At 39.3% G+C, this 22,292-nt stretch overlaps 1 protein-coding gene across 3 annotated transcripts in view; it reads right to left on the minus strand.

Moving 5' to 3' along the window:
• LOC128513976 (anion exchange protein 2-like) overlaps window positions 1-22,292 on the minus strand; it is a 51,497-nt gene that overhangs the window by 7,318 nt on the left and 21,887 nt on the right. For all 3 annotated transcript variants that reach the window (XM_053487568.1, XM_053487569.1, XM_053487570.1), the window contains 17 exons: window positions 21,003-21,184; window positions 18,857-18,993; window positions 16,059-16,239; window positions 15,843-15,978; window positions 15,418-15,628; window positions 13,963-14,068; window positions 12,514-12,698; window positions 11,445-11,661; window positions 10,235-10,447; window positions 9,879-10,027; window positions 8,805-8,999; window positions 6,912-7,172; window positions 5,844-5,933; window positions 5,473-5,639; window positions 4,957-5,210; window positions 2,980-3,149; window positions 2,612-2,785 (listed from right to left, as the gene is read on the minus strand). In XM_053487568.1, the coding sequence (XP_053343543.1) occupies window positions 2,612-2,785; window positions 2,980-3,149; window positions 4,957-5,210; window positions 5,473-5,639; window positions 5,844-5,933; window positions 6,912-7,172; window positions 8,805-8,999; window positions 9,879-10,027; window positions 10,235-10,447; window positions 11,445-11,661; window positions 12,514-12,698; window positions 13,963-14,068; window positions 15,418-15,628; window positions 15,843-15,978; window positions 16,059-16,239; window positions 18,857-18,993; window positions 21,003-21,184 (3,028 nt within the window). The remainder of the gene's footprint in view (window positions 1-2,611; window positions 2,786-2,979; window positions 3,150-4,956; window positions 5,211-5,472; window positions 5,640-5,843; window positions 5,934-6,911; window positions 7,173-8,804; window positions 9,000-9,878; window positions 10,028-10,234; window positions 10,448-11,444; window positions 11,662-12,513; window positions 12,699-13,962; window positions 14,069-15,417; window positions 15,629-15,842; window positions 15,979-16,058; window positions 16,240-18,856; window positions 18,994-21,002; window positions 21,185-22,292) is intronic.

The following is a 22,292-nucleotide window of genomic DNA, read 5'->3' on the forward strand; positions in this document are numbered from 1 at the left end:
TAGCGACTGTAGTAGCCTGACTTCCTGTCTGGAGGAGGAACCTGTTCTATGGCTCCCTTCTCCAGCAACGCCTGGAGTTCGGAGTTTAGCAGATGCGCTCTCTCCGGTATCACGGAAGTGTAGACCACTCCGTTGAAACGCGGAGGGCGATGAGCAAACTGAATCCTGTAGCCTTTCTCTACAGTCTTTAGCACCCAGGGAGATATGCCTGGCAGTAGCTTCCACGCTGCCAGTTTCTCCGAAAGGGGTACAAGTTTTAGTGCGCGGGGGGGGGTGTTAGTGGTTCGGCATCCTGGAATATAGGATAAAACCGAGGCACTAACATATCTCTGGAGGTCGGTGAGGTCCTAAACACCAGAGGCGGCGGAAACTGAACACCGACCCCCTGGGAGTGTCCGGGGGGCATGCTCTTATAGGAAAGAGCGTTGAGTGCCGTTCCCCGGGGGGGATCACCCCCACAGTCCTGGGCACGTAGGCTTCAGGACTTAGTCTTTGAAAACAAGACAGTGCGGCGATCTGATCTTTTGGAGGCAGCCTGTTGGGGGCGACGAGCCGTACCCCAGTCCTTACGGGGGGGCGCCCGGCTGCTGACGCTCTCTTTCTGTGCCTCTCGCCTGGTGAGATTCAGATCTGGCCGAGGCTGGGTGGCCGAGGGCCTCGACTCTTGAGCACGGCGTGGGAGAAATTTCCCAAAAGCCTGTTCATACAATTTAGCTTCTCGGAACCTAGTGGCGACGGAATTCACAGCGTCGCTAAATAGGCCGGAAGGTGAGACAGGGGCATCAAGAAGGAATCTTCTATCCTTGTCCTTGATGCCTGTCAGGTTTAACCACAGGTGCCTTTCAGCGGTCACCAAGGAGGCCATGGAACGGCCGATTGCATGGGCTGTTTGTTTAGTCGCACGCAGGGATAAATCAGTAGCCCGGCGTAATTCATTGAATGCGTCATGATTCAGTGTGCCGCTCGTGCTCAAATCTTTTAGCAGATCAGCCTGATACGCCTGCAAAACCGCCATGGTGTGCAAGGAAGCGCCGGCCTGACCTGCTGCTTGGAACGCTTTCCCTACCAGGGTAGAAGAAGTTCTACACGGCTTGGAGGGAAGTGTTGGTTTCTTTAATGAGGATGATGTTCCAGGAGAGAGATAGCCCGCAAGCGTCTCTTCTATCTGGGGCATCACCACATAACCTCGTGCTTTTGCATCAACGATGTTCGAATAAAACGAAGTCGATGGTACAAAAATACGGGAAGAAAAAGGATTTCTCCAAGAACGAGATAACTCGTTGTGGAGGTCATCAAAAAATGGAAGAGAGCGGTGTTTTGGCTCCATCTCCTGGCCACCCGACAGAAATCTGTCATCTAATTTAGATTGTTTTGGGTGAGCCTGCTCCTGTGGCCAGTCAATATGCAGTCGTTCGACTGCACGCGTTATAACTTCAAGCAATTCCTCATATTCTCTCTCATCTTTTGAGGAGCGTTCTGAGGAAGCAACTTCCATTTCCACAGAAGCAGGAGAACGAGTCTCTTCAACACACCCGCGAGAAGCACCGGAGTGCGCTCGTGAAGTGGAAGGAGAGACATTGGGATCGGGGGAGAGGGCGAGAGAAAGGAGGGACTCCGTCTCTCGCTCCTCGGCCAAATCTGCTTGTGATCCCCATGAGTGCAGCGCGGCTCGTGGTTCCCTAAAGAACGTGAGACGCGCGCGAAGCAGCTTCATGGGGAGAAGATCACAGTGCTCACACTCTCCATTAAGCCCTTCGAGAGCGTGCTTCTCACCCAAACATTCGAAGCAGAATGTGTGCATATCGCCCTCCGAAAGGATATTTTCACAAGGAGGGGGACATCTAGTTCTAAACTCCGCCATACTATCTGGTGAGTTTTATGAGATTTAATTTCTGCTTATTTTGTATTTTTGTTATGCTTGCTGACATACACACGCGCACAATGCGGTGAAGAAAAAGATCTGAGGAATGTTGCCGGCTCACTCCTATTTATAACCTGCAGGTGCATCTAATCAGATGACGTCACCTGACCGAGGTTATATAAGCAAAAATTTGGCGTGTTTGGTACACACATGCTTCACAACCGGCAACACAAAAAGATATTCCCATAGCGTTTTCACACAGCATCGAGTGTAGCCTTTGGAAGGGAACATGTATTGTTCTCTAATTAGTCTACCTTCACCGTGTTTCCCAACAATGACCTGGCCACTATTCTGCAAAAAGAATGGCTCAAAATCCCTCTGGCCACTGAGCAAGACCCTAACCCTAACCCTAACCCATGTATTCCCAAGATGAATTGATGCTGTATTGGCTGCGAAAGGAAGCCCTAAACCATACTAATGAATTATTGTGGTCTAAAACCAGGCGTTTCAGTTTCATTGTCCAACCCTAGTAAATACAGTACTGTACAAAAGTTATTTATGACACACACAGACACACACACAGCAGAATTACTGGTGTAAAGTAAAAAAAAAAAAATAACTTGCACTTTACCTACCAAAAGAACCTCGACAGAGCAGTGTTTCTGTTAAAGTGTGTGTGTGTTTGTGTGTGTGTGTGTGTGTGTGTGTGTGTGTGTGTGTGTGTGTGTGTGTGTGTGTGTGTGTACTTACACACTGCATCTCACGTGTGTTGAATATCCGAGGTAAGACAAACATCCTTAGCGGGACAGTCAGAATGAGAACAAAAGGAAAAGCGAGTGACGCAGCTGTCGACATGACTACCCACAAAACAGCCAGACAGACCAGCTGTACCCCAGTAAAGAGATGCATGCGCAGTGTCCGCACCTGAAACACAACTAAATGCCTTAAACACATCTCCTTGGGTCACAGGTCAGTCAGTTTTATATCATTAACGGTATCATGAACACTATGAAAATGGGCATAATTAGATGCTCAGTGACAGATTAATAGACAAATATGAAACTTCTTGTACAGGTTGATTATAATTCTGACACTAAAGTGCTGATAATATAGTGTACCTTCCTGACATACATCTCCTCCGGGTGGTATTTAGGTGGCATTAGCAGCAGTTTAATTCTTTCACTAAGTTGAATTCCATTGAGGGACATCACACCCATGTACAGGAAAATCCCAAACAGCACAGCGAGAGGTATCAGACTTAACACTTTTCCAATCACGATAGAGAGACCTAGACACAAGAACAAATGATACACATTTGTTTAACCTGACACCTGCTGTAGGTTTCATGATTTATTTATTTATTTATTTTCTCCTATAAATCTGGTTTCCGTAGTTCTCATGGTTAACCTAGGTCTCCTAATCATCCTATTTATTCAAGTTTTTCCAGATGATCTTCTTATATTGTCTGCATTTTTTCTATATTTTTCCATATTTTCCTACTATTTCTAGTTTTCCATAATTTTAGCAATTTTGTTTCTGTACCTTTTATATTTTGTCTAGTGCTCCTAGCCACCAGCCTATTGTACAAGCCTGGTGGCAGTGTTATGATCTTTGGTTGCTTCAGTTGGTCAAGGCTCAGCAACGTTATGTGGCAATAAAATAAAATCAGCTGACTACCTGAATGTACTGAATGACCAGATTATCACATCTCTGGAGTTGTTGTTCCATAATGGCACAGGTATTTTCCAAGACTTAAATTGTGTAAGAGAGTATAAGGGAACATTTTGGCCATCACTTTGACAGTGCAATCAAATCTGCACTGATAGGGGAATTCACAGAATTGAGAAACTCAAAAAACGATTTAACAAGACCGAGCAGACGTCTCTGCCTAAAATGTGTTTCACCAGCAAAAAATAAACATAAATAGAAATACAATGTTTAATGGTACCAATTAAACCAGACTTCATAGTTGGATTTGATACTTCTAGTGTAATTCATAAATTTTTAAAATTTATTCAGATTTTGTAAAATAACAAAACCTGTTTCCTTCATAGACCTTTTGTTAGCATCAAGAACTGAACTGAAGCTCAGCACGTCTACTGTACTCTCCTTGTTTTAATCTGTAATGTTTAAGTGGAATACATTTTGTGTATATGCTTAAAAATTCCTTTTTATTTATGGGCAGGTGTATTACGTTTGATCAGTATTATTGCAAGGGGCGATCACTTTGTGGTGGAATACACCACAAAGTCTTTGATAAAAACACTGCCTTTTGTAAAGTAAAAGTACGAGCCGCGGGTTTCCGCACGGCGATGAACAGCTTTATTTCAGTCATAAATTCACAATCACATTCCAGCTATTATTTCCAGCCGTGGTCAAATAATGGACAAAATTATTATTTAATGTTGGATACAAACAGCTAAAAACATGATTATTATTAATTTTAAAAGCCCAAAGCAGTTCGTGTACATAAAAGAATATTTACTTAATATGATAAAATTATATATATATATATATATATATATATATATATATATATATGCACTCAACAAAAATATAAACGCAACACCTTTGTTTCTGCTCCGATTTTTCATGAGATGGACTTAAAGATCTAAAATTCATTCCAGATACACAAGATTACCATTTCTCTCAAACATTGTTCACAAATCAGTCTAAATGTGTGATAGTGAGCACTTTTGCTTTGCTGAGATAATCCACCCCACCTCACAGGTGTGCCACGTCAAGTTGCTGACATCATGAGTAGTGCACAGGTGTACCTTATACTGCCCACACTAAAAGGCCACTCTGGAATGTGCAGTTTTTTGCTTTATTGGGGGTCTGGGGACTCAATAAAGAGCACCACCATTTGCCTCATGCAGTGCGGTCCGGCTTTTAGATAAAGTCCTTCCATGCGCCATCTGGTGGGTATTCAGTGAAGCACAAAACATTTATTTAAATTCCTGAATGTTGCTTGTGGCAAGTCGCGGCACGCAACACGCCAAATTGTGGCATCTCGCGGGAAAACGCGCATTCTTAATGGCCAGGTCTGTTGTGCAGATGTTAAAAAAGTTATGATGTAAATGTAAATAACTCACCCACTAACACGGCCACCAACAGTCCAGTGACTCTTTGCTCTTTGACCTCTTGAATCCTGGGTTTATCACCAGGAGCGACGGCATTACTCATCACAGTTAGTGCATTAACGTGTGTGACGGACCTTACAGTTGCAGCTGCCATCCACGGTAAGCCAAACAACGCACAGGTCCCACCAACACACACTATCAGCAAAAGGTCCAGATGAAAACCCGACCCTTTAACCAGCATTCTCTCCTTTTTACTCACGATCAGCCTGCACAGAGGTACAGATACACACAGGGCACGATATGAGGTTGAGAAATATAATTAGTGATAGCATTTTTACAAAGACTCTTAATGTATGCAACATTTTGGAAACCAATAATACAAAATTTTAATAATAACATTTTACATAATTAAAATAACTAGATAGAAAGATAGATGGGTACTTTACTGATCTCGAGCGAAATTTCCAACTTCCAACCAGGAAATTGCATTTTTTAATGTACTTTTTATCATAAGTTCTAGTAACTCACGTGGTGATTTGTGTCTCCATAAAAATAAGAATAAACACTAGGAGAGCAGGAAGTACGCTGGCTGCCATCATCCACACAGGAAATGGATTACTCGAGCCGAGAGGGTTCACTACCCAGGACCTTTTATCAGGACTCGTCACAGAGAAACCATGAGGAACGCTCAGTTTCTACATGCACAAAACACACCACTAGCAAGAAGTAGATTGTTACACACAATGTATATCATAATTTATCATAATTTCAACTTGACTATTAAATATCATATTATACAGTGTGACTATTATGCTACTATTTACATATAAAATTACCAATTTACAGTACAACATACCAAAATATTAACAAAACAGATAATTAGAAGCAGATTGTGTTACTTGTGTGTATGTATCCTGAACACTGTAATCCACCAGCACCATGATAACGATGGCGATGGGAACGCCGAAATCTCCAATCACCCTCCTCAGCTGGGATCAAAACATCAAACAGGAGAGATTTAAATTAAAACATTTAGCAAATTTATTTTCTATTACTCTAACACAGTGATATACATTTTATAGCATATTTTCTATAAAGAACAATGAAATGAATTATATTATGTGCCTTAACAATGGCATGATAGGAAAGACATGAGTCAAAATATAAAATCCATACAATGGATCACTTCTGCTAATGTGGTACGGATAAAAACCTTTTTTATAACCACTAGGAGTGGTGATAAAAACCTTTTTTATAACCACTAGGAGTGGTTTTGTGTTTGGTTTCAGAAATGTGGTAATAATTGAACATGTTAACAAATAATGTGATGTAATTGCCAATATTGAAACCTTATAATGAAATTATTGGCTTCATTTCAATGCAGTACTCTGACAAGTACCCCGCCCCAAAGAACCCCCATCCATTTACAGACAGAGCCCCAGCCTTCAGGATGAGGCAGATTCCCGACAAGGCTCCCCTGGGGAACTACTCAGTACCTAGAAAACTGGAAGGGGTACCGAGCAAAGGAGCACTTGTGGGTTTCAGCCCGGACTGGGCCCAGAACTATGGCAACGTCAGAACCTGTCGGGGGGAGTGGTGGGATATGGGGGATACTGTATTGTGTTCTGATTTCTATGGCAGGAATATCCACAGGAAGCCAAGCTGCATATATCAGGACAGACAGATCAGCAGGCGATAACCACACCTTCGGTCACTAGGTGATGCTGTTGTAGAAGCGAATGGGGAAAATGCGCAACACCAGGACAGACCTCTACATAAGCCTACTAGATGGTGCATCCTGCATGTAGACCATAGATTGACCTGCAAACCTGCATTAAGCTTGCACACACGTACACATTGCCCTGGTGCTGCTACACCACTCACTACTCACACCGTAACAGTTTCAGTCTTGGGCATTGCTCTCGCTTGGTATTGGGGAAGACTTTGTAAAAATATTATTGTCTTACCCTGCCTGGAAAAAAGGCGCTGTTCTTGAATTTGCGCAGGTAAAATGCAATTAAAAAGGTTCCTGCCATAAGAACCAGAGAAAGCAGTGCTGTGTTCGGCTCTCCGACAGTCTGCTTTTCTCCCCTCGAACTGCTGTTTGATGATGATGATGATGATGATGATGAGTTTAATGTGAAGTTCTCTTGCAGTAAACTTTCAGAGGTGTTAAACATGGAGTCGTTGAGGAACGAGCAACGCTTTAGTGGGTTTTCCTTAAATATCTGTGGGAAAAAAATCATGAAAAACTAATTAACAGTATTTTGAAGACTTGAACAGCCATAACCATCACAGGGATACAGATTTAGTCTGACATGGTTCCATGAGTAGGTTCAAGCTTTTAAGGTTTCATTACTATACTTCAGAGGTTCCTGTTTAGTCAGCTCAACTCCTTTTACCTAAATGATTTTCCTCAAGTATGCCTGTGAATCTTCTGCTTGTTCAATGAGCTTGTTTTATTCATTTACAACATTTAAAACTGGTTCTGTTTTAATCTATAAAAGCTTGCCCTGTTTTATTTTATGGTGAAATCAAGATTTCATAGTTTGCTTCCAATTTTTCTTCTTACAAGTCAGCTTGGTGGCACAGTGGCATAGTCGCCTTGCACCTCCAGGGTCTGGGTTTGATTACTGTGCATGGAGTTTGCAATGTTCTCCCCCTGCCTGGTGGGTTACCTCAGGGTACTTCGGTTTTCCTCCCATAGTCCAAAGATTTGCAGATTAAGCTAATTGTCATTTCAAATTGCCCACAGCATGTGCGTGTATATGTTAGTGCCCTAAGTCTCCTGGGGTAGACCCCAGGCCCCCCGTGACCCTGTATATAGAATAAAGCAGTATAGACGATGAGTGACTAAGTGAGTGACTTGAGAAATCTTACACGTTTGTGAAAGCATTCAGCCTTGTCATTGTAAATACTTACGAACGAGTTCTGTTCTGAGAGCACATTCGTCAGTCGGATTTGTTTTTAAATCCGACAAAGTGAGACTTATACGCCGTTGACACAAATATACAATGTATAGCATACCAATACACTTGACTAAATTCCCCACACTGCATTTTGTGGCCAAAAACTGTAATCGCACTTAAAGACATGAATCTCACACATGACAAATGTAAGGGGAAGGGGAATCCCGGAAGACTTTTTGTCTCTGTTTTCCACTGTATTGGACTGTAAACTTTAATTTTCCGGAATTAGGATTATTTACCATCAAGACAGCTTTACAGGACAGACATTTTCTATCATCGTGTTTCCAAGTGATTCGGTGAAATTGGTAAGGCTAAGTCATTTCTTCCCACCCCCCTCCCCACACGAAGACTGTACAATGTACTGGACTTTGGACATTTTATACATTCAATTACACACTAAAAATATTGTATATAATTGTAAATATTGATATCTGGTGCACTACAGTGTCTATTTTTTTGTACAATACACGTGAGCTACTTTCCCAATTTGTTCGCATCTACAAATGTTCATAAAGCCACGGTCCACTGCCGATATTCATAAATTGAATGTTCGAAGTTGGGCCCTACCTGAATAGTCTGAGAAAACACCTGTAATGCCTTTCCATATACATATACTACATTATATATTAAACTACATATGATCATGCTATACATGTATAGCAAATCTGTAAACTAGCATGCTAGTTAGTTAGCAAACAATGTAGTTACCATGCACTCTATTTTAATTACCACACAACCACATAGGCATCAAATTAGAAAGCCAAAATGAGCTCTTTAAATTTATACATTTACATAAACACGTCAGCATTACTATAAGGATTTATTCATTACTATAAAGCAAGTTGGAACAGTAGTATCTAAAAGGTGCAGTCTGTGTCATGGAATACTGACCTTGATAAGTTTGGAGAAGGTCTCATAGATGAAGATGAGTGAGATCAGGATAGAGAAAATCTCCTGAGTGAAACGAGAGACGAATCGAACCAGGAAGCTTCCCTCAAATGCTACCATAATCACCACGATAATGATGAGCCAGAACCCAATCCACACCCGACCCACCAGGTACTCCAATGTGTTACTTTTGCAGAACTATGGGGGGAAAGAGTGTACAAAAAAATGGAGACATTTCATTTCAATGGAGACATTTACACCCTAAAATATATGACGGGTGTTCAAGTCAAACCGGTTGGCGCAGAATAACAGAACTTATTGAGAGTAAAAACTACCCATTTTCTCTATAAAAAAACCCCTGCTACACTTATGCACTTTTCCCAGCATTTCACTAGTGCTTATATACTATCAAGGTATACAATTTTCTTATTATAAAAATAAGAGCCATGACAAATTTTATCACAAGTCTCAGTTTTACTTAATTGCCCCTTATATTATTTTCCTGTAAAATCATGTCACAAAGTCTTGTGTTGTTCTTACAGCAGTTATCACAGCAAGTTGACATCTAATTTATTTATCCACTTAATCATTGCATAAACCTTTTTACTGTTTTGTTTATTGTTCAATTTAAAGAGATTAAACATAAAAAAAAAACCTTTGGACTAGAGCAACACCATATTAGAATGAGTGCAATAACATAAATCTGTGATTTGCCTTGCAATCAGAACAGCAGTGTAAACCGTGCTGCTATTATAATAAATAAATAATAAATAAATAAATACATAAATAAATAATCATCAACACCTGATTAATCAGAGTTAAGTATTCAACATTTCTGTGCTTTAAGGCCACACACTCTAACTCGTCAGATAATGAGTCTGAAATGTTGTTTTATTATACAACAGTTAGCTTCAACCAAGTTATTTGATTGGACAAAAGAGAGTGCTGTTGTGCTGAATATCATCATGTCTGCGATGTCTTCAGCACGCCCTCATGCCTACACGCGCAGTTACAGCCATGCTAATATCCAGCACAACAGCACGTTTACTAGTGTTAAATACATAATTTTACACTCACTGTGAAGAAAGCTTCCTCAAACACTAATATCGGCCCAGAGAATCCGACCACCAGCAGTGGTTGTGCTCCCAGCAGGCAAAATAACACTCCCTGAATACATGTAGCAATGATGAGCTCTGACACACCAATCAGTCCCTCTGTCTTCTCACCTGAACATACACAAATACACAAACCCCCATTATAAACCAAACATCTATAACAAATTATAAGAGTCATCTTATGAGTATACTGTCTCTATTGCTAGATTAGGCAAATTATTAAGGCACTGCGTTTTCATAGGGCATTCACAGCACAACAGGAACTGTACAGTATATATGAAACCATTCAGATTTTTGTATGTGTATGTTCTTTGTTACCCAGCAGCCCGCCAAATGTGATAGCAGGAGAAAGGGCGGCGAAATAAATAAATATGATGGCTGCCATGCACTGTGGATTCAGACAATCTGTGAAATCACTGATGTATTTTGGGTATCTGCGTCGTGCGTCTCGGACTAAGCCTCCAAATGGTCTACCCGTCCTCTTTAGCGGGTCATCATCATCACCACGATCTTGGCGCGCCAAAAGAGACTCTGCATGGGAGACACAAATTCATGTTATTTTTCAACTGTTATTTAATTGTTAAAAAAAAACTCTAGAGGTTGAAACCTTTAAATATTTCTTTAGCCCAAAATAAAATGGCACCAACTTCTTATTATGTGTTGTTGTATCACTGACATGAAATGATGCAAAGCAGTACTTACATACTATTACAAACTAAAATATAATATTTAGAAAGCACCCTGAGATATCAGTTTTAGTATGGTGCAATAGTGTGTGAAAGAAACCACTTTTATGCTAATCTAAAAAAGTTTAAACTGTCACATCACTTATTATAGTATAAAATATTGCAGTTGCATGACATCCAAATCACATAATGGTATCCTATTTTACAGAACTAAGATTAAGCGAATGAAGCGACTTATGTCATTAAGTCATTACTGCTGTGGTAACTGCAATGGCAGTGTGTAAACACCCTTTTTTCAACATTCTCCAGAAATTTATTGAATGCATTTAACTCACTCACAACAGGTAGTTTGAATTCACTGGACATGAGACAAAAGAATGCAACTGGCTTTTCACAGCACGTTAACTTTTGCTCTAAAATGCATCTGCCTCAGTGTCATGGTTTGACTCAAACCTGAAAGTTCAAAGTTTCTAAATGAAGGAAATGTAGCAGTTTTCAAGTTGAACACTTCTCCTCTTTTATGCCAGAGAAAAGTTTTTTGCCAAACCTAGTAAAAGTCATAAAATGGAGTTTATTATGTTTTGCTGTCAAACTGTTCAAATAAGCAGAGCAAAGCCAGTTCAAGAACTTGGGAAAGCTCCACAAGGAGTGGTGTGGGACTGTCAGTGCATTAAGTCAGTGCATCACGCTTTTTAGGCCATCTTTAGGAAATGGGCTGTATACAGTAATTGTTGCATTCCTAGTCTAATGCAATTCCGGAAGCAGACACGTCGTCAGAAGCATCTTCCCTGGGATAAAGTAGAACTGCACCGTTGATCAAATAATAAGATGTATTTTCTAACCTTTCTCCTCTAGGGATTTCTGCTCATTGTTCATCAGGCTGATTTCCTGTTCATCTCTCTTTCTGATCATATCTCTCTGAAAGTGCGTGATGGAGCGCAGCAGGTCTTCGCGCTCAAAATCAGATGGAGGGAGAACAATGCTGCAGTCCAGGAAACCATTGATGGCATTGAGAAGGTCTTGACGATCATCAGCCAGATATGCAGCTTCATGGAACGACTGGAGACAAGAATTGTTTAATAAACGCGTTCATCAATAACTGAGTATAACCATAATGTCATTCTGAAATGTATAGGTTTGGCTATAAATACATACACACAAAAAACTATGGAACACTAGTTGCAGCAAATATTAACTAAGATAGGTAAAACGTAACTTTTCAACCACATGATGAAGAATGGAGATGTCAATGGAACATACGGAAGGGCATCAAGTCAAACCTGGAGTTTTGATTAAGCAAAATAACAGAACATAGTGATGAGAGTAAAAACTACCTTTGTTTCTATGAATAGTCTGTGGCTACACAAACAACATATCCCAGTGTTTCACTAGTGCTTGGATACCATCAAGGTAGAAAGTTTACTCAGTGCACAGGAGCCATGATCAGAGTTCACATTTGAAACACTAGCCTCCCAGGGACTCCTTTAGATCAGAACTACATGTGGGATGTGGCAATATCTCCCAGCTGTGTTCCTATAATGTGCAAGGGGTGTTCATGAATGATTGTGTGTTCAGTTCTCACAGACAGGCGCATCTCTTCCACACATTGCTGTTTAAGGATCAGGGGCTCCACTCATTGAATGTTTACTAGAATGACTGGAGTGCACTATGCGTCACCTTGGTCCATATCTTATTTAACGAAAACATATGGCCTTCTTTAAAATGTTTGCACCATTTAATTGTTTGGATATGGCTTATAGGCTCATCACTGTACTGTGCTTGAATGCTTTTGTAAAAGTTAATCATTTTTACACATTTATTCATAAGAGATTGCATAACAAGTCCTGGTTTGACTTGAACTTGAGCTCCTTGTAAAAATGTTTTTTTACAGCATTATTGAATCATCTATACCTTATCAGACATCAATGTAGAAATTGAACGTCCAATCTGGTGATAGTCCATGCTGGAGTTGTTCGGTCCAAGTAAGATGAAGAGGAACCTCACAGGAACCGGAACCTCCAGAACGGAGTCCAATAACACAGCTTCCTCCAAGCGCACAAACGCCATCGTGGGCTGGTCCAGGAAATCAACACTGCCTGATGAAATACAAGTGAATATATCATTGAAACATCATGTTTTTGAAGTATCTACAGTATGTGCAGAAGATTTTAATATCTAACCAGAGCTCTATATATATGGTTCCACATTCACTATTTTGATTCATGTTCTCCTTTCCTACAGTAGATCCAGTCCCCTATCTAGTCTGGTCGATTGCTTCAGCCATACATTTTTTTTTAATTCTCTAGACCTTTTCTATTTTTCTAGTTTATTAGTTTAACTGATTCCACTTTTCAAGTTGATATATACTGAAGTTCTTTTATTTCCCTGGTACTGTTCTTATTATGTTATTAGTGCCTTATTTTACAAATTATGTATTTCGTTCTCTGACTTCCACAGTTCGTGTTCACTAGACCCAGTCATGATTCCACTTCTCTAATTAATAGATATTATGTTTCTATGCATTATTTCTAGTTTTCTATAGTTCTAGTACCCTAGCTGTCTAGTTGTGTTCACTTTTTAGTTCACTTTGAAAATCATAGATCTATTGTTTCAATTCTCTAAGTACCAGTTAGTAAAGTTTCTACTTCCCTATATTTATCTTTCTATAGTAAGAGCTCTCTTCACAATCATTCACAATTCAAGTTCATTATTAGTTCTACTTCCTTACTTTAAGTCCACTAGGATCCCGACTCCAGGACCTCAGTTGCTAGTTACCAAATTTTCTATTTGCATTGTTCTTGTTGTCTAGTTACACTCCCCTAGTCATTGCCCAACTTAGGGTTTTATTTAATTTGTCCAAGTGTCTTAGGTTTAATTCCCAAATCCCCGTCGCCTGATTACAGATCCAAAGTTGATAGTTACTAAAATGTCATTTTTAAAGTCCTAATAACAGTATTAGTCCAGGTCTATAATATACTGTTTCTTCAGTCTTTTATACTACATTTAAGGTTTAGTTTTTTCCCCTGATTCCTTAATTTTGGTGTCCTAGTTCCTAGTTGTATCTTCCTAATTAACAAAAAAAAATCAAATAAACAAATTGGCCTGGTTTATTGTTAATGTGCACCTTAAAACAGTAGAATTACAACGTAACCAGGACAAATATTAAAATAGTAAATAATACTTTCAATAAATATAATTTAATTTTTATATAATAGATATAAATAAATATTAAATAACACCTCCATACTGTTTATTCAGCTTATGCACCACACACTAGATATATAGTTCAACAACAAGTAAAGATATTTGTGTAGTATGCTCTAATAGCATGTGCTTAAATAAGAAATACTGTGTTCTTACCCACAAGTACCACGGTGGCTTCTGCATTGTCTGGAATTTTCTCCAGCAGTTTGAGCTCGTGTTTAGATTTAGATTTGTGCATGCCACTTGCTGCAGTTGGTTCTTTCTGCAAACACATTATACACACAATACACACACACATTACACTGCGCACAAATTACACATGCATAAATAACCATAAAGAGTGTGTGACTATATAATATAGACATAATATAAACTGTTTACTGATGGTGTCTAATGAATACACAAACATGCACACGCACACACCACACACACGTATAATAAGGTGGTTGTAAATAATTTATAGTAGAGATCAGAGACCTTCATTCATTCAGAGATGTCTCTATAGAGTCAGTTCCAGCAGGGGGAGAATACATTCTTTTTACATGTGCTGTTTTAACAACTGGATTTTCATGCATCTACTTCCCTACTCCCTGGTCCCACTTTCCAGTGATGTAGCTGCACTTTTTTTAGGTCATGCATAGCCATGCATATTTCCAATCCTTTAGTTCCAGTATTTTATTAATAAATGTTTAAATTTCCTACTTCAAGTGGCCCCTTTAAGCCCCTTTTCCACCAAAGTGCACCAGGTGCTGGTTCATGTTTCTTGTTAGTGCTGGTTCAGTAGTTTCTCCAAGAAACTGGCTTTGCTTTTCCATAGGCTAGACAGTCATGTCATTACGTTATTGTATCTGTTTTTATATGTCTCAAATTTTACTCCACTGTTAGCAGTGAAAAAATACTTTCTCCTGGCTTTATCATTACTAGAAAGCATTTAAGCTGCCCATTGCATATTGAGTCCATTATTTTTAAACATAGCCTTCACACACTTTGAGTTAGTCGTGATAATCCCGTCTCCCTTCCAGTGACGTAAGCAGTTTTTTGTTCAAGCCTGGAGAAGTGTTGTTCTTCTGTTTGAGGGCCAGTACTATGAAAACAGCTCCAAACTAGCGCCAGAACCGCCTTGGAGGAATGTGTTTAGATCTTTAGTCCAAACTTCCTGGGTCCTAGTCATTAATGTCTCCAGTCCCCTTATTCCAGTTTGTAGTGTCTAGTCATTTGTTTCTCCTCAAATCTAGCCATTCAAATTCTCATCCACAGTACCTTACTGATTAATTATAGTTTCAACTTCCCTAACTCCAGTTCTGTAATTTCAGTCTTAAACATCTTTCTATTTCCATCGCAAATGTTCAACTCCTTTCATCTTTCTAGTTCCAAGCTCATTATCACTGAAGCCTCTAGTTGTCTTGTTCATTCCATTCCATTTCCTGTAGTTTAAGTGCCTCTGATTTCATTACCCTTGTTACTACTCATTTATGTTTTTCTGGTGTCTTTTAGTTCCTCTGCAATTTTATTTATACTTCCCAAGTAGTTCTTTACTTCAAGCTCTCATGTTTTGTACTCCTGGTCCCTAGTCGCCTTTAAGGAAAGTTCCCTGAATTCCATGACTCTCACCTCAAATGTGTCGGGGTGTGTGTGCTGTGTGTTGTCGTGTTTTGTGTTTGTGTTCCCCATCAGCGGCTCGGTGACGGACGGCTCTGTCTGATGATGATGGTGATGGTGATGGTGATAGTGATGGTGATGGTGATGAGAGATTAATGAACCCAGACTGGCTGTTGAGAGGTTTCTGGGGAATGAGCTGTGATCTTTCTCATCACACGGGTGACTAAAACATACAGAGAAAACACACACATGCATACACACACTTGAAACAGGAGATGGGGTTCACAGATATAATGCATTATACATTTTTTAAACACACAGCATATAACAAATCACATTGTGTAACACTACTTTTATTCAAATTTCTGTTAATTGAGATATGAGCGAAATTTTGGTGGTAAATGGATGTGTGTGTGTGTCCTTGTGAGTGTGTATACCTGTGTTTCAATAGCAGTGCTCTTAGTACATTCGCTCTGTCTTCCGCTCTGATCTGGTCACTGATGATCATCTGCTCAACTACTTGGTGGGAAATTCCAGCTAAGGTTTTCTGCTCTAGATCCAGCAGCACTGTGCCTAAAGAACAAGACAATAATTATCATCATCATCATCATCATCATCATCATCATTATAACCATCATCGTCCTCATCATTACCATGTGCAATGGTTTTACGGAGCTCCAGTAAACTGCGGAACGAGAGCGAGGCAATGTGTGGTTTCCCCCAGCGGTGCGTTTCCTCCTCTACGTCTTCCTCAAACTTAATCCAGCGCGCTGTTTCCCGCCACTGCGGCTCCTGGTTCTTATCTACGATCAGCTCGTTCAGCTCGACAAACACCTGTAGCAGACAGACAAACTCAGTAAGATGCATATCAAGGGTTTAAAAAACATAAGACAAGTTAACCCTTTAATGGTTTTCTCAACTTTTTGGTAGGGCACATTTTAAATCACTATATCATATGATTGTGGGTCAAAAATTATCTGCACTTACATAATATAATATAATATAATATAATATAATATAATATAATATAATATAATATAATATAATATAATATAATATAATATAATATAATATAATTTCTGTTGGTCTTATCCGTGCTTTTATGTTCAAGGCTTCTGTTTGTGGTCTAAAAGGTGTACTTGTGCTAAAACAACTCACAGAAGAGCATAAACAAAAGCGTTTGGATATGTGCAAACAAACTTGGACCCATACTCTAACTAAGATGAAAGTAAAAGAGAATCATTAATGGTGACGAGACATGGATGAGCCTGAGAGTAAATGACAGAATATGGAACAGAAACATCCTAAATCACCAACTGAGAAAAGCAATCAAAAGTCAATAATCGGGCCAGAATTGGAGCATTACCGGGACAAAGGTTAAAAAATCAACAGTTCTCGTTACAATGAAATGCTTATTGAAAATAGAAGCTAAAGTCTAAACTTAGGTTAAACACTAAAGACTGCCTTCCAAGAATCTCACATGACGATGCACATCTGCACACGTTTGCCCACACTGTCGACACTTTAAGTATCCTCCCTATAGTTCTGATCCTTCTCCATCGGACTTTCACCACCTACGAGGACGAATATTCACTTCTGATGAAGAAGTGAAGAAGCGGTGCATTCGTGGCTCACAGCCTAAAACATTCGTAACGGGGAAATTAGAAAGCTTGTTGACCGACGTACAAAATATATTTTAAAGAATGCAAGGAGATTATGTTTAAAAAAAAGTCAGAACTTACGACTCAATCACTAAGCTGAGATATATTATGCTAAAAAAAATCCACTAGATGTCAGTGTGTCTTTCCAGAAAGGCGGCTGTGTAACCTGATTCTGAAAACAGATACTGAATTCAGCACATAAAAACTTCAAATACCTCTTAGACTTTTAATATGGTGCAATATGTATTTTAATCTACTTTAGAAAATAAATAAATAAATAAATAAATAAATAATGACGGACTCACAAAGCACACGGTTGCATCTTTTCCACCACAGTCACCATGTTGTTTATGTCGTTGCAAATTTACAGAAAGTTATTCTACGAATGCAATTTTAAGCGTTTCACACCATGATGACGAGCTTTGATATAAAAGTTATATTAACAGCAAATGCACTCTAATATGCACACACACACTCAGTCACACACACATACTCACACAAACACACAGTACGGAAACAAATCTAACCTGCTGTCGTTGAGAGAAATCTAACAGCACCATGGTGTGTGTATGTATGTGTGCATGTGTGTGAGAGAGAAATGTAGAACACATAAAAAAACAACACTTAGTGAGAAGAGTGAAAACACACACACATGCACACACTCAGGTGATATATGTGTGAGTGCATTGATTAAATATGCATATGTGTGTGTGTGTGTGTGTGTGTGTGTGTGTGTGTGTGTGTGTGTGTGTGTGTGTGTGTGTGTGTGTGTGTGTATGTGTGTGTGTGTGTGTGTGTGTGAGAGAGAGAGAGAGACCGGATCGCTCTCTCTCAGGTCTGCAAGATTCATGTATGTTTAATTAGGTCCTATTCACTCGGCCTTGACAGGGCAAGTGATACAACATAGAAACTTTACTGAGACTGGCAGTTGAGGATTAAACTCGTAGGTAGTGTGTGTGTGTGTGTGTGTGTGCGCACGCGCGTGTGTGTGTGTGCGCGCACGTGGGTGTGTGTGTGTGTGTGTTCAATAGTTCTCTGTTGGGCCAGATGATGTAACAAAAAAAAAAAAAGTTATCAATGTTTCCACTAAACAAGTACAGTGCCGTGAAAAAGTAATTGCCCCCTTCCTAATTTTTTTTTTTGGCTTAGTCGTTGCACTCAAAGCATCCAGATCATCAATCAAATTTTACTATTAAACATAGACACCCCAAGAAAATACAAAATGCAGGTTTCAAATGATGATTTCAATTATTAAGGGGAAAAAAATCTGTTCAAACCTACCTACCCTAATGTCATTTTGGCCCACTCTTCTTTACAGAAAAACTCCGCACATTAATGCTTGGTAACGATTTTGTAACACAGCTAGCTAGATATCAGGTCTTGTCATATCTAAACAGTAATTGCAAACAAAAACAATCACAAATTGTTTCCTCTTCTATTATTCCCCAATTCGGTTTCAGCATTTTTTTTGTTTACTTTTATTGTTGTTGTTGTTTTTGCTGCTCATGCTGCATTACAGTGCATTGTAACACAGATGACACCATTCAGGAGCTTCAAAGTTGTGATTTTGCTGCATTAGGCTACAGACTGAAATATCACCCACATGCTCTTCCTCTACCCATCCTGAAATACTAACAACAATCCTACTGGATCTTAATATCTTTATCCATCACTGGAAAGTGTACCTCTTGGCCAGTTTAGTGATGAGAAATAACTAAGCACCACACTGTCACTGTCTCAAAACTTTAACCGGCTTTCTATTGTGTGTATGGAAATATTCATAGACTTACCTCATGTGGTGTGCGGTCAACTTTGGGCCTACGCGTGCTTGGCTCAGCATGATCCTTGTTGATATGCACTACGGAAGTTTTGGTGCTTTTCCTGACCAGGTGTCTCCTCACTCCAGGAACATCCTCAAAACGGTGAGCTGGGAAATTCAGTTCCACACATTAACACTATAATACTCATCGCACTTACTGTACCATGGAAAAAAACAAAGATGTGAGCACAGAAACAAAACTACTTTGGATTTGTCTTTTTATTTTTATATTCCACTGTATTTAACTTCTCACTTACATCTTACATATTACAAACACATATTGGTAAACAATGGGGGGGGGGGGGTTCATGCAAAGGTCACACACACAGACCCAAAGGTGGGAAAATTGCTATGTATTTCAAAATGTATATTAATGCATTAGTCTCTTGTTTCAGATTTGTCCTCCAAATGTTACCAAAATATACGAATTGCCCTACAGAACCTAATCTTGTCTCTGTAGTGAGACTTTTTAAAACCTAATGAGTGCACATGTGAGTAACATCAATGATCCTGGAATGGCCCTTTTTTTTATAAATCGAAAAATAGGGATATGTTAATAAGGACGCACTTACAGTACTGGACAGATACACCCAGGACAGAGTGCCAACCTATCACACCCACTTACACGCTCATTAACACACTATGGGCAATTTGGGAACGCCAATTAGCCTAATTTGCAGAAACTGGAGTGCCCAGGGGAAACCCACCAACATGCAAACTCCATGCACAAAGAGAAGGGAATCGACCTGGCAGGGAAGCGAACCCTGACCATGGAGGTGCATGGTGACAGTGCTAACCACCACACCACTGTGTCGTCAGGCCATTTATTCATATTAAATTTAATTTCTTAAATTGAAGAAATGGGAACAAATATTTTATTTTGACAGGCTGCAAAATGTCTAAAGATATACCATATAAAAACTAGATGTTTATATAACAACCTCAGCAGCAACCTCATTTTCCCTTTCATCTGTTCCAACCACTTAGCATTCAGCATCACCATGATTAGGTTCTGCATAATCACCACCCTAATTATCTGGCATTATCTACACCTGTTTAGTCACTGAGTGGCTTAACAATCAAAAAGCATTCCTCTGTAACAAAAAATTTATGAAATAAGAGGGAGGCTCACGACTTGTGCACAGAATTGTACATTAGGTTGAATGGGAGACTGGATCATATTTTACAGTACATCATATATTGCAATTATGTCTAATCAGACAACTCTTGTCTTGCCTGACCATGTTTAAAATATTAATGTTTGTATCTGTTTGTTTTATGATTTATGCATTGTTTGTCTCTTATTGAGCTGCCTTTATTTCTTTATAGGAAAGTCATGTATCATATTGTTTTGGTAGCAGACAATTATTAGTTTTTATTACTATCTTTTTTTTCAAAGGCCTACCGTGACGACCAGGAGAAAGGAGAATTTGCAATATCATGGAATGATGCATGAAACAACTTCAAACACCCAAGGTCCATTGTTGGCTTAATGTGGTGAATGTGATTTTCAGGAGCATTTGTTATATCTGTTTCACATCCTGCTGACACATCTTCATCTGCTAAGTGACACACTTTTGAACTCAAGTAGCATACAAATATTCACATCAGCGGCTTTGCTTGAAACCACATTACCTCAATATAACACTAAGAAAACTGATTAAGATGTACAAATGCCTTCTAGAACTTAAAAGAAAAAAATATTGAAAAGTTGAAAGAATGAAATGCCAACAAACAGACGTGTGCACGCACACCCTTATGCACATTCACATACACACACACACATATCCTTTGAATATTGTGAGGATCACAGAAAGTTTAAAGGTCTTAATTTTAAATCCCGGCAGGGAACGTGCAAGAAGAGAAAGCTGCCAAGGAGAACACACACAAGTAGAAGAACAGTAAAATTTAAAGGTCAGTTAACAAATTAAGGGAAATGTTAAGAGAAAGAAAGCACAGAATTGTTATTCGAATAAAAAAAAAAAAATCATTATATATGAATAGATACTTTAAATAAAAATGGTTGGAAAAACAAAAAACCTCTATGAGAAAAGCAAGACAGTCATGTGACAGCCTGAAAAAAGTGCGGCTTGATGTAACGAGTTATATAAACTTACTCTTAATGTCATCCAAATTGGCTGAGCCGAGTGTGCGCGTCTCTGCCTCGTCTGCAGGAATCCTCTCGTATTTTGTGCTCTCGTTTCCCGTCATGTTTCCTGTCGGACTGGATGGGGTCAACGTGCTGGGGTGAAATGTCACAGAGCTTGGGTCGATGATCACAGTGTGGTGCTTAGAGGAACTGCAGAAAATGAGAGACATGTTACAAATACCACGCTTGTGCAGGATGCACTGTTAAGTAATGAACATCATAGGTCCTAAGAGAGACAGGAAACTTAAATAATGATTATCTGCAGTACAGAAGTCTAGAGCATTAAAGAAATGGGAACAAATATATATATAGCTAATAGCTAATATCCAGCCTGAATACTACTACAGTAGCACGCAGGCCTCAACAGTATGACGGCTTACAACTGTGCTTTCCATATCATTCTTTTCAGCCTGACAGGTCTATCTATGTTTTTGATGAGCACTTGGTATGTGTACTGTATGTGAAATGAAATACTTATACAGAAAATATTGTCACGTCATTTATATGCAATTCAGAGACTGAGTCATGTAGTGTAAATTATAGTAAGATCATTTATATGCACTTTAAATCAAAAAGCTCAGATAAAAGGGTGGGGACAAGTTGATGTTGACAGAACATCATTAAACTCAGCAAACTATTTAACCACATGAAACAGACTTGTAAAATTGGGAATAGACAATGGTCATACAGGGGACCAGCAAACAACATAACCAGGGCAGGGCAAAAATAAAATGAGAAACCAGGAACAAGATGAAAAAAAATGTGATCTTAATTCAGTATAATAAGGCTGGGTAACAGCTTGCAATAAAGATACAGTGCATATACTTGTCTACATAACTGAGTCGTGAGAATCCTCTTACATGCGGGGGCTGTGGAACTGTGTGGAAATGGGTAACAGGGAGGGGTGAAAGTAGGTTTAAATTCTTGCCTCTGTAGCTAAAAGGTGATGAGAATACAGTAAATAACCATATACGTGGTGGACTGTCCTATAAAGCTCATCTCTCTTTATATCTTCACTTTTTGCACTTTAAAAAAGCCTTAAGCTTATAATATGAGACGTCTCGTACCAGTAATATGTACCGCCACTGAATCTTTTGGTGGTACGCAGTACCGGACCATATACAGGCCTACTTTTACCCATGGTAGTAGGTGTGAACAGTCAGTAATCCGGTGGATGTTAATGGGTAAAAGTCTGTAACGGTGAAGAGAAGTCATTGGTGGCCATGTTTTTATGCTGTGCTGTATTCTGAGAATTGTA

The sequence above is a fragment of the Clarias gariepinus genome, chromosome 26 (assembly GCF_024256425.1).
Source record: "Clarias gariepinus isolate MV-2021 ecotype Netherlands chromosome 26, CGAR_prim_01v2, whole genome shotgun sequence".
Taxonomy (NCBI): Eukaryota; Metazoa; Chordata; class Actinopteri; order Siluriformes; family Clariidae; genus Clarias; species Clarias gariepinus.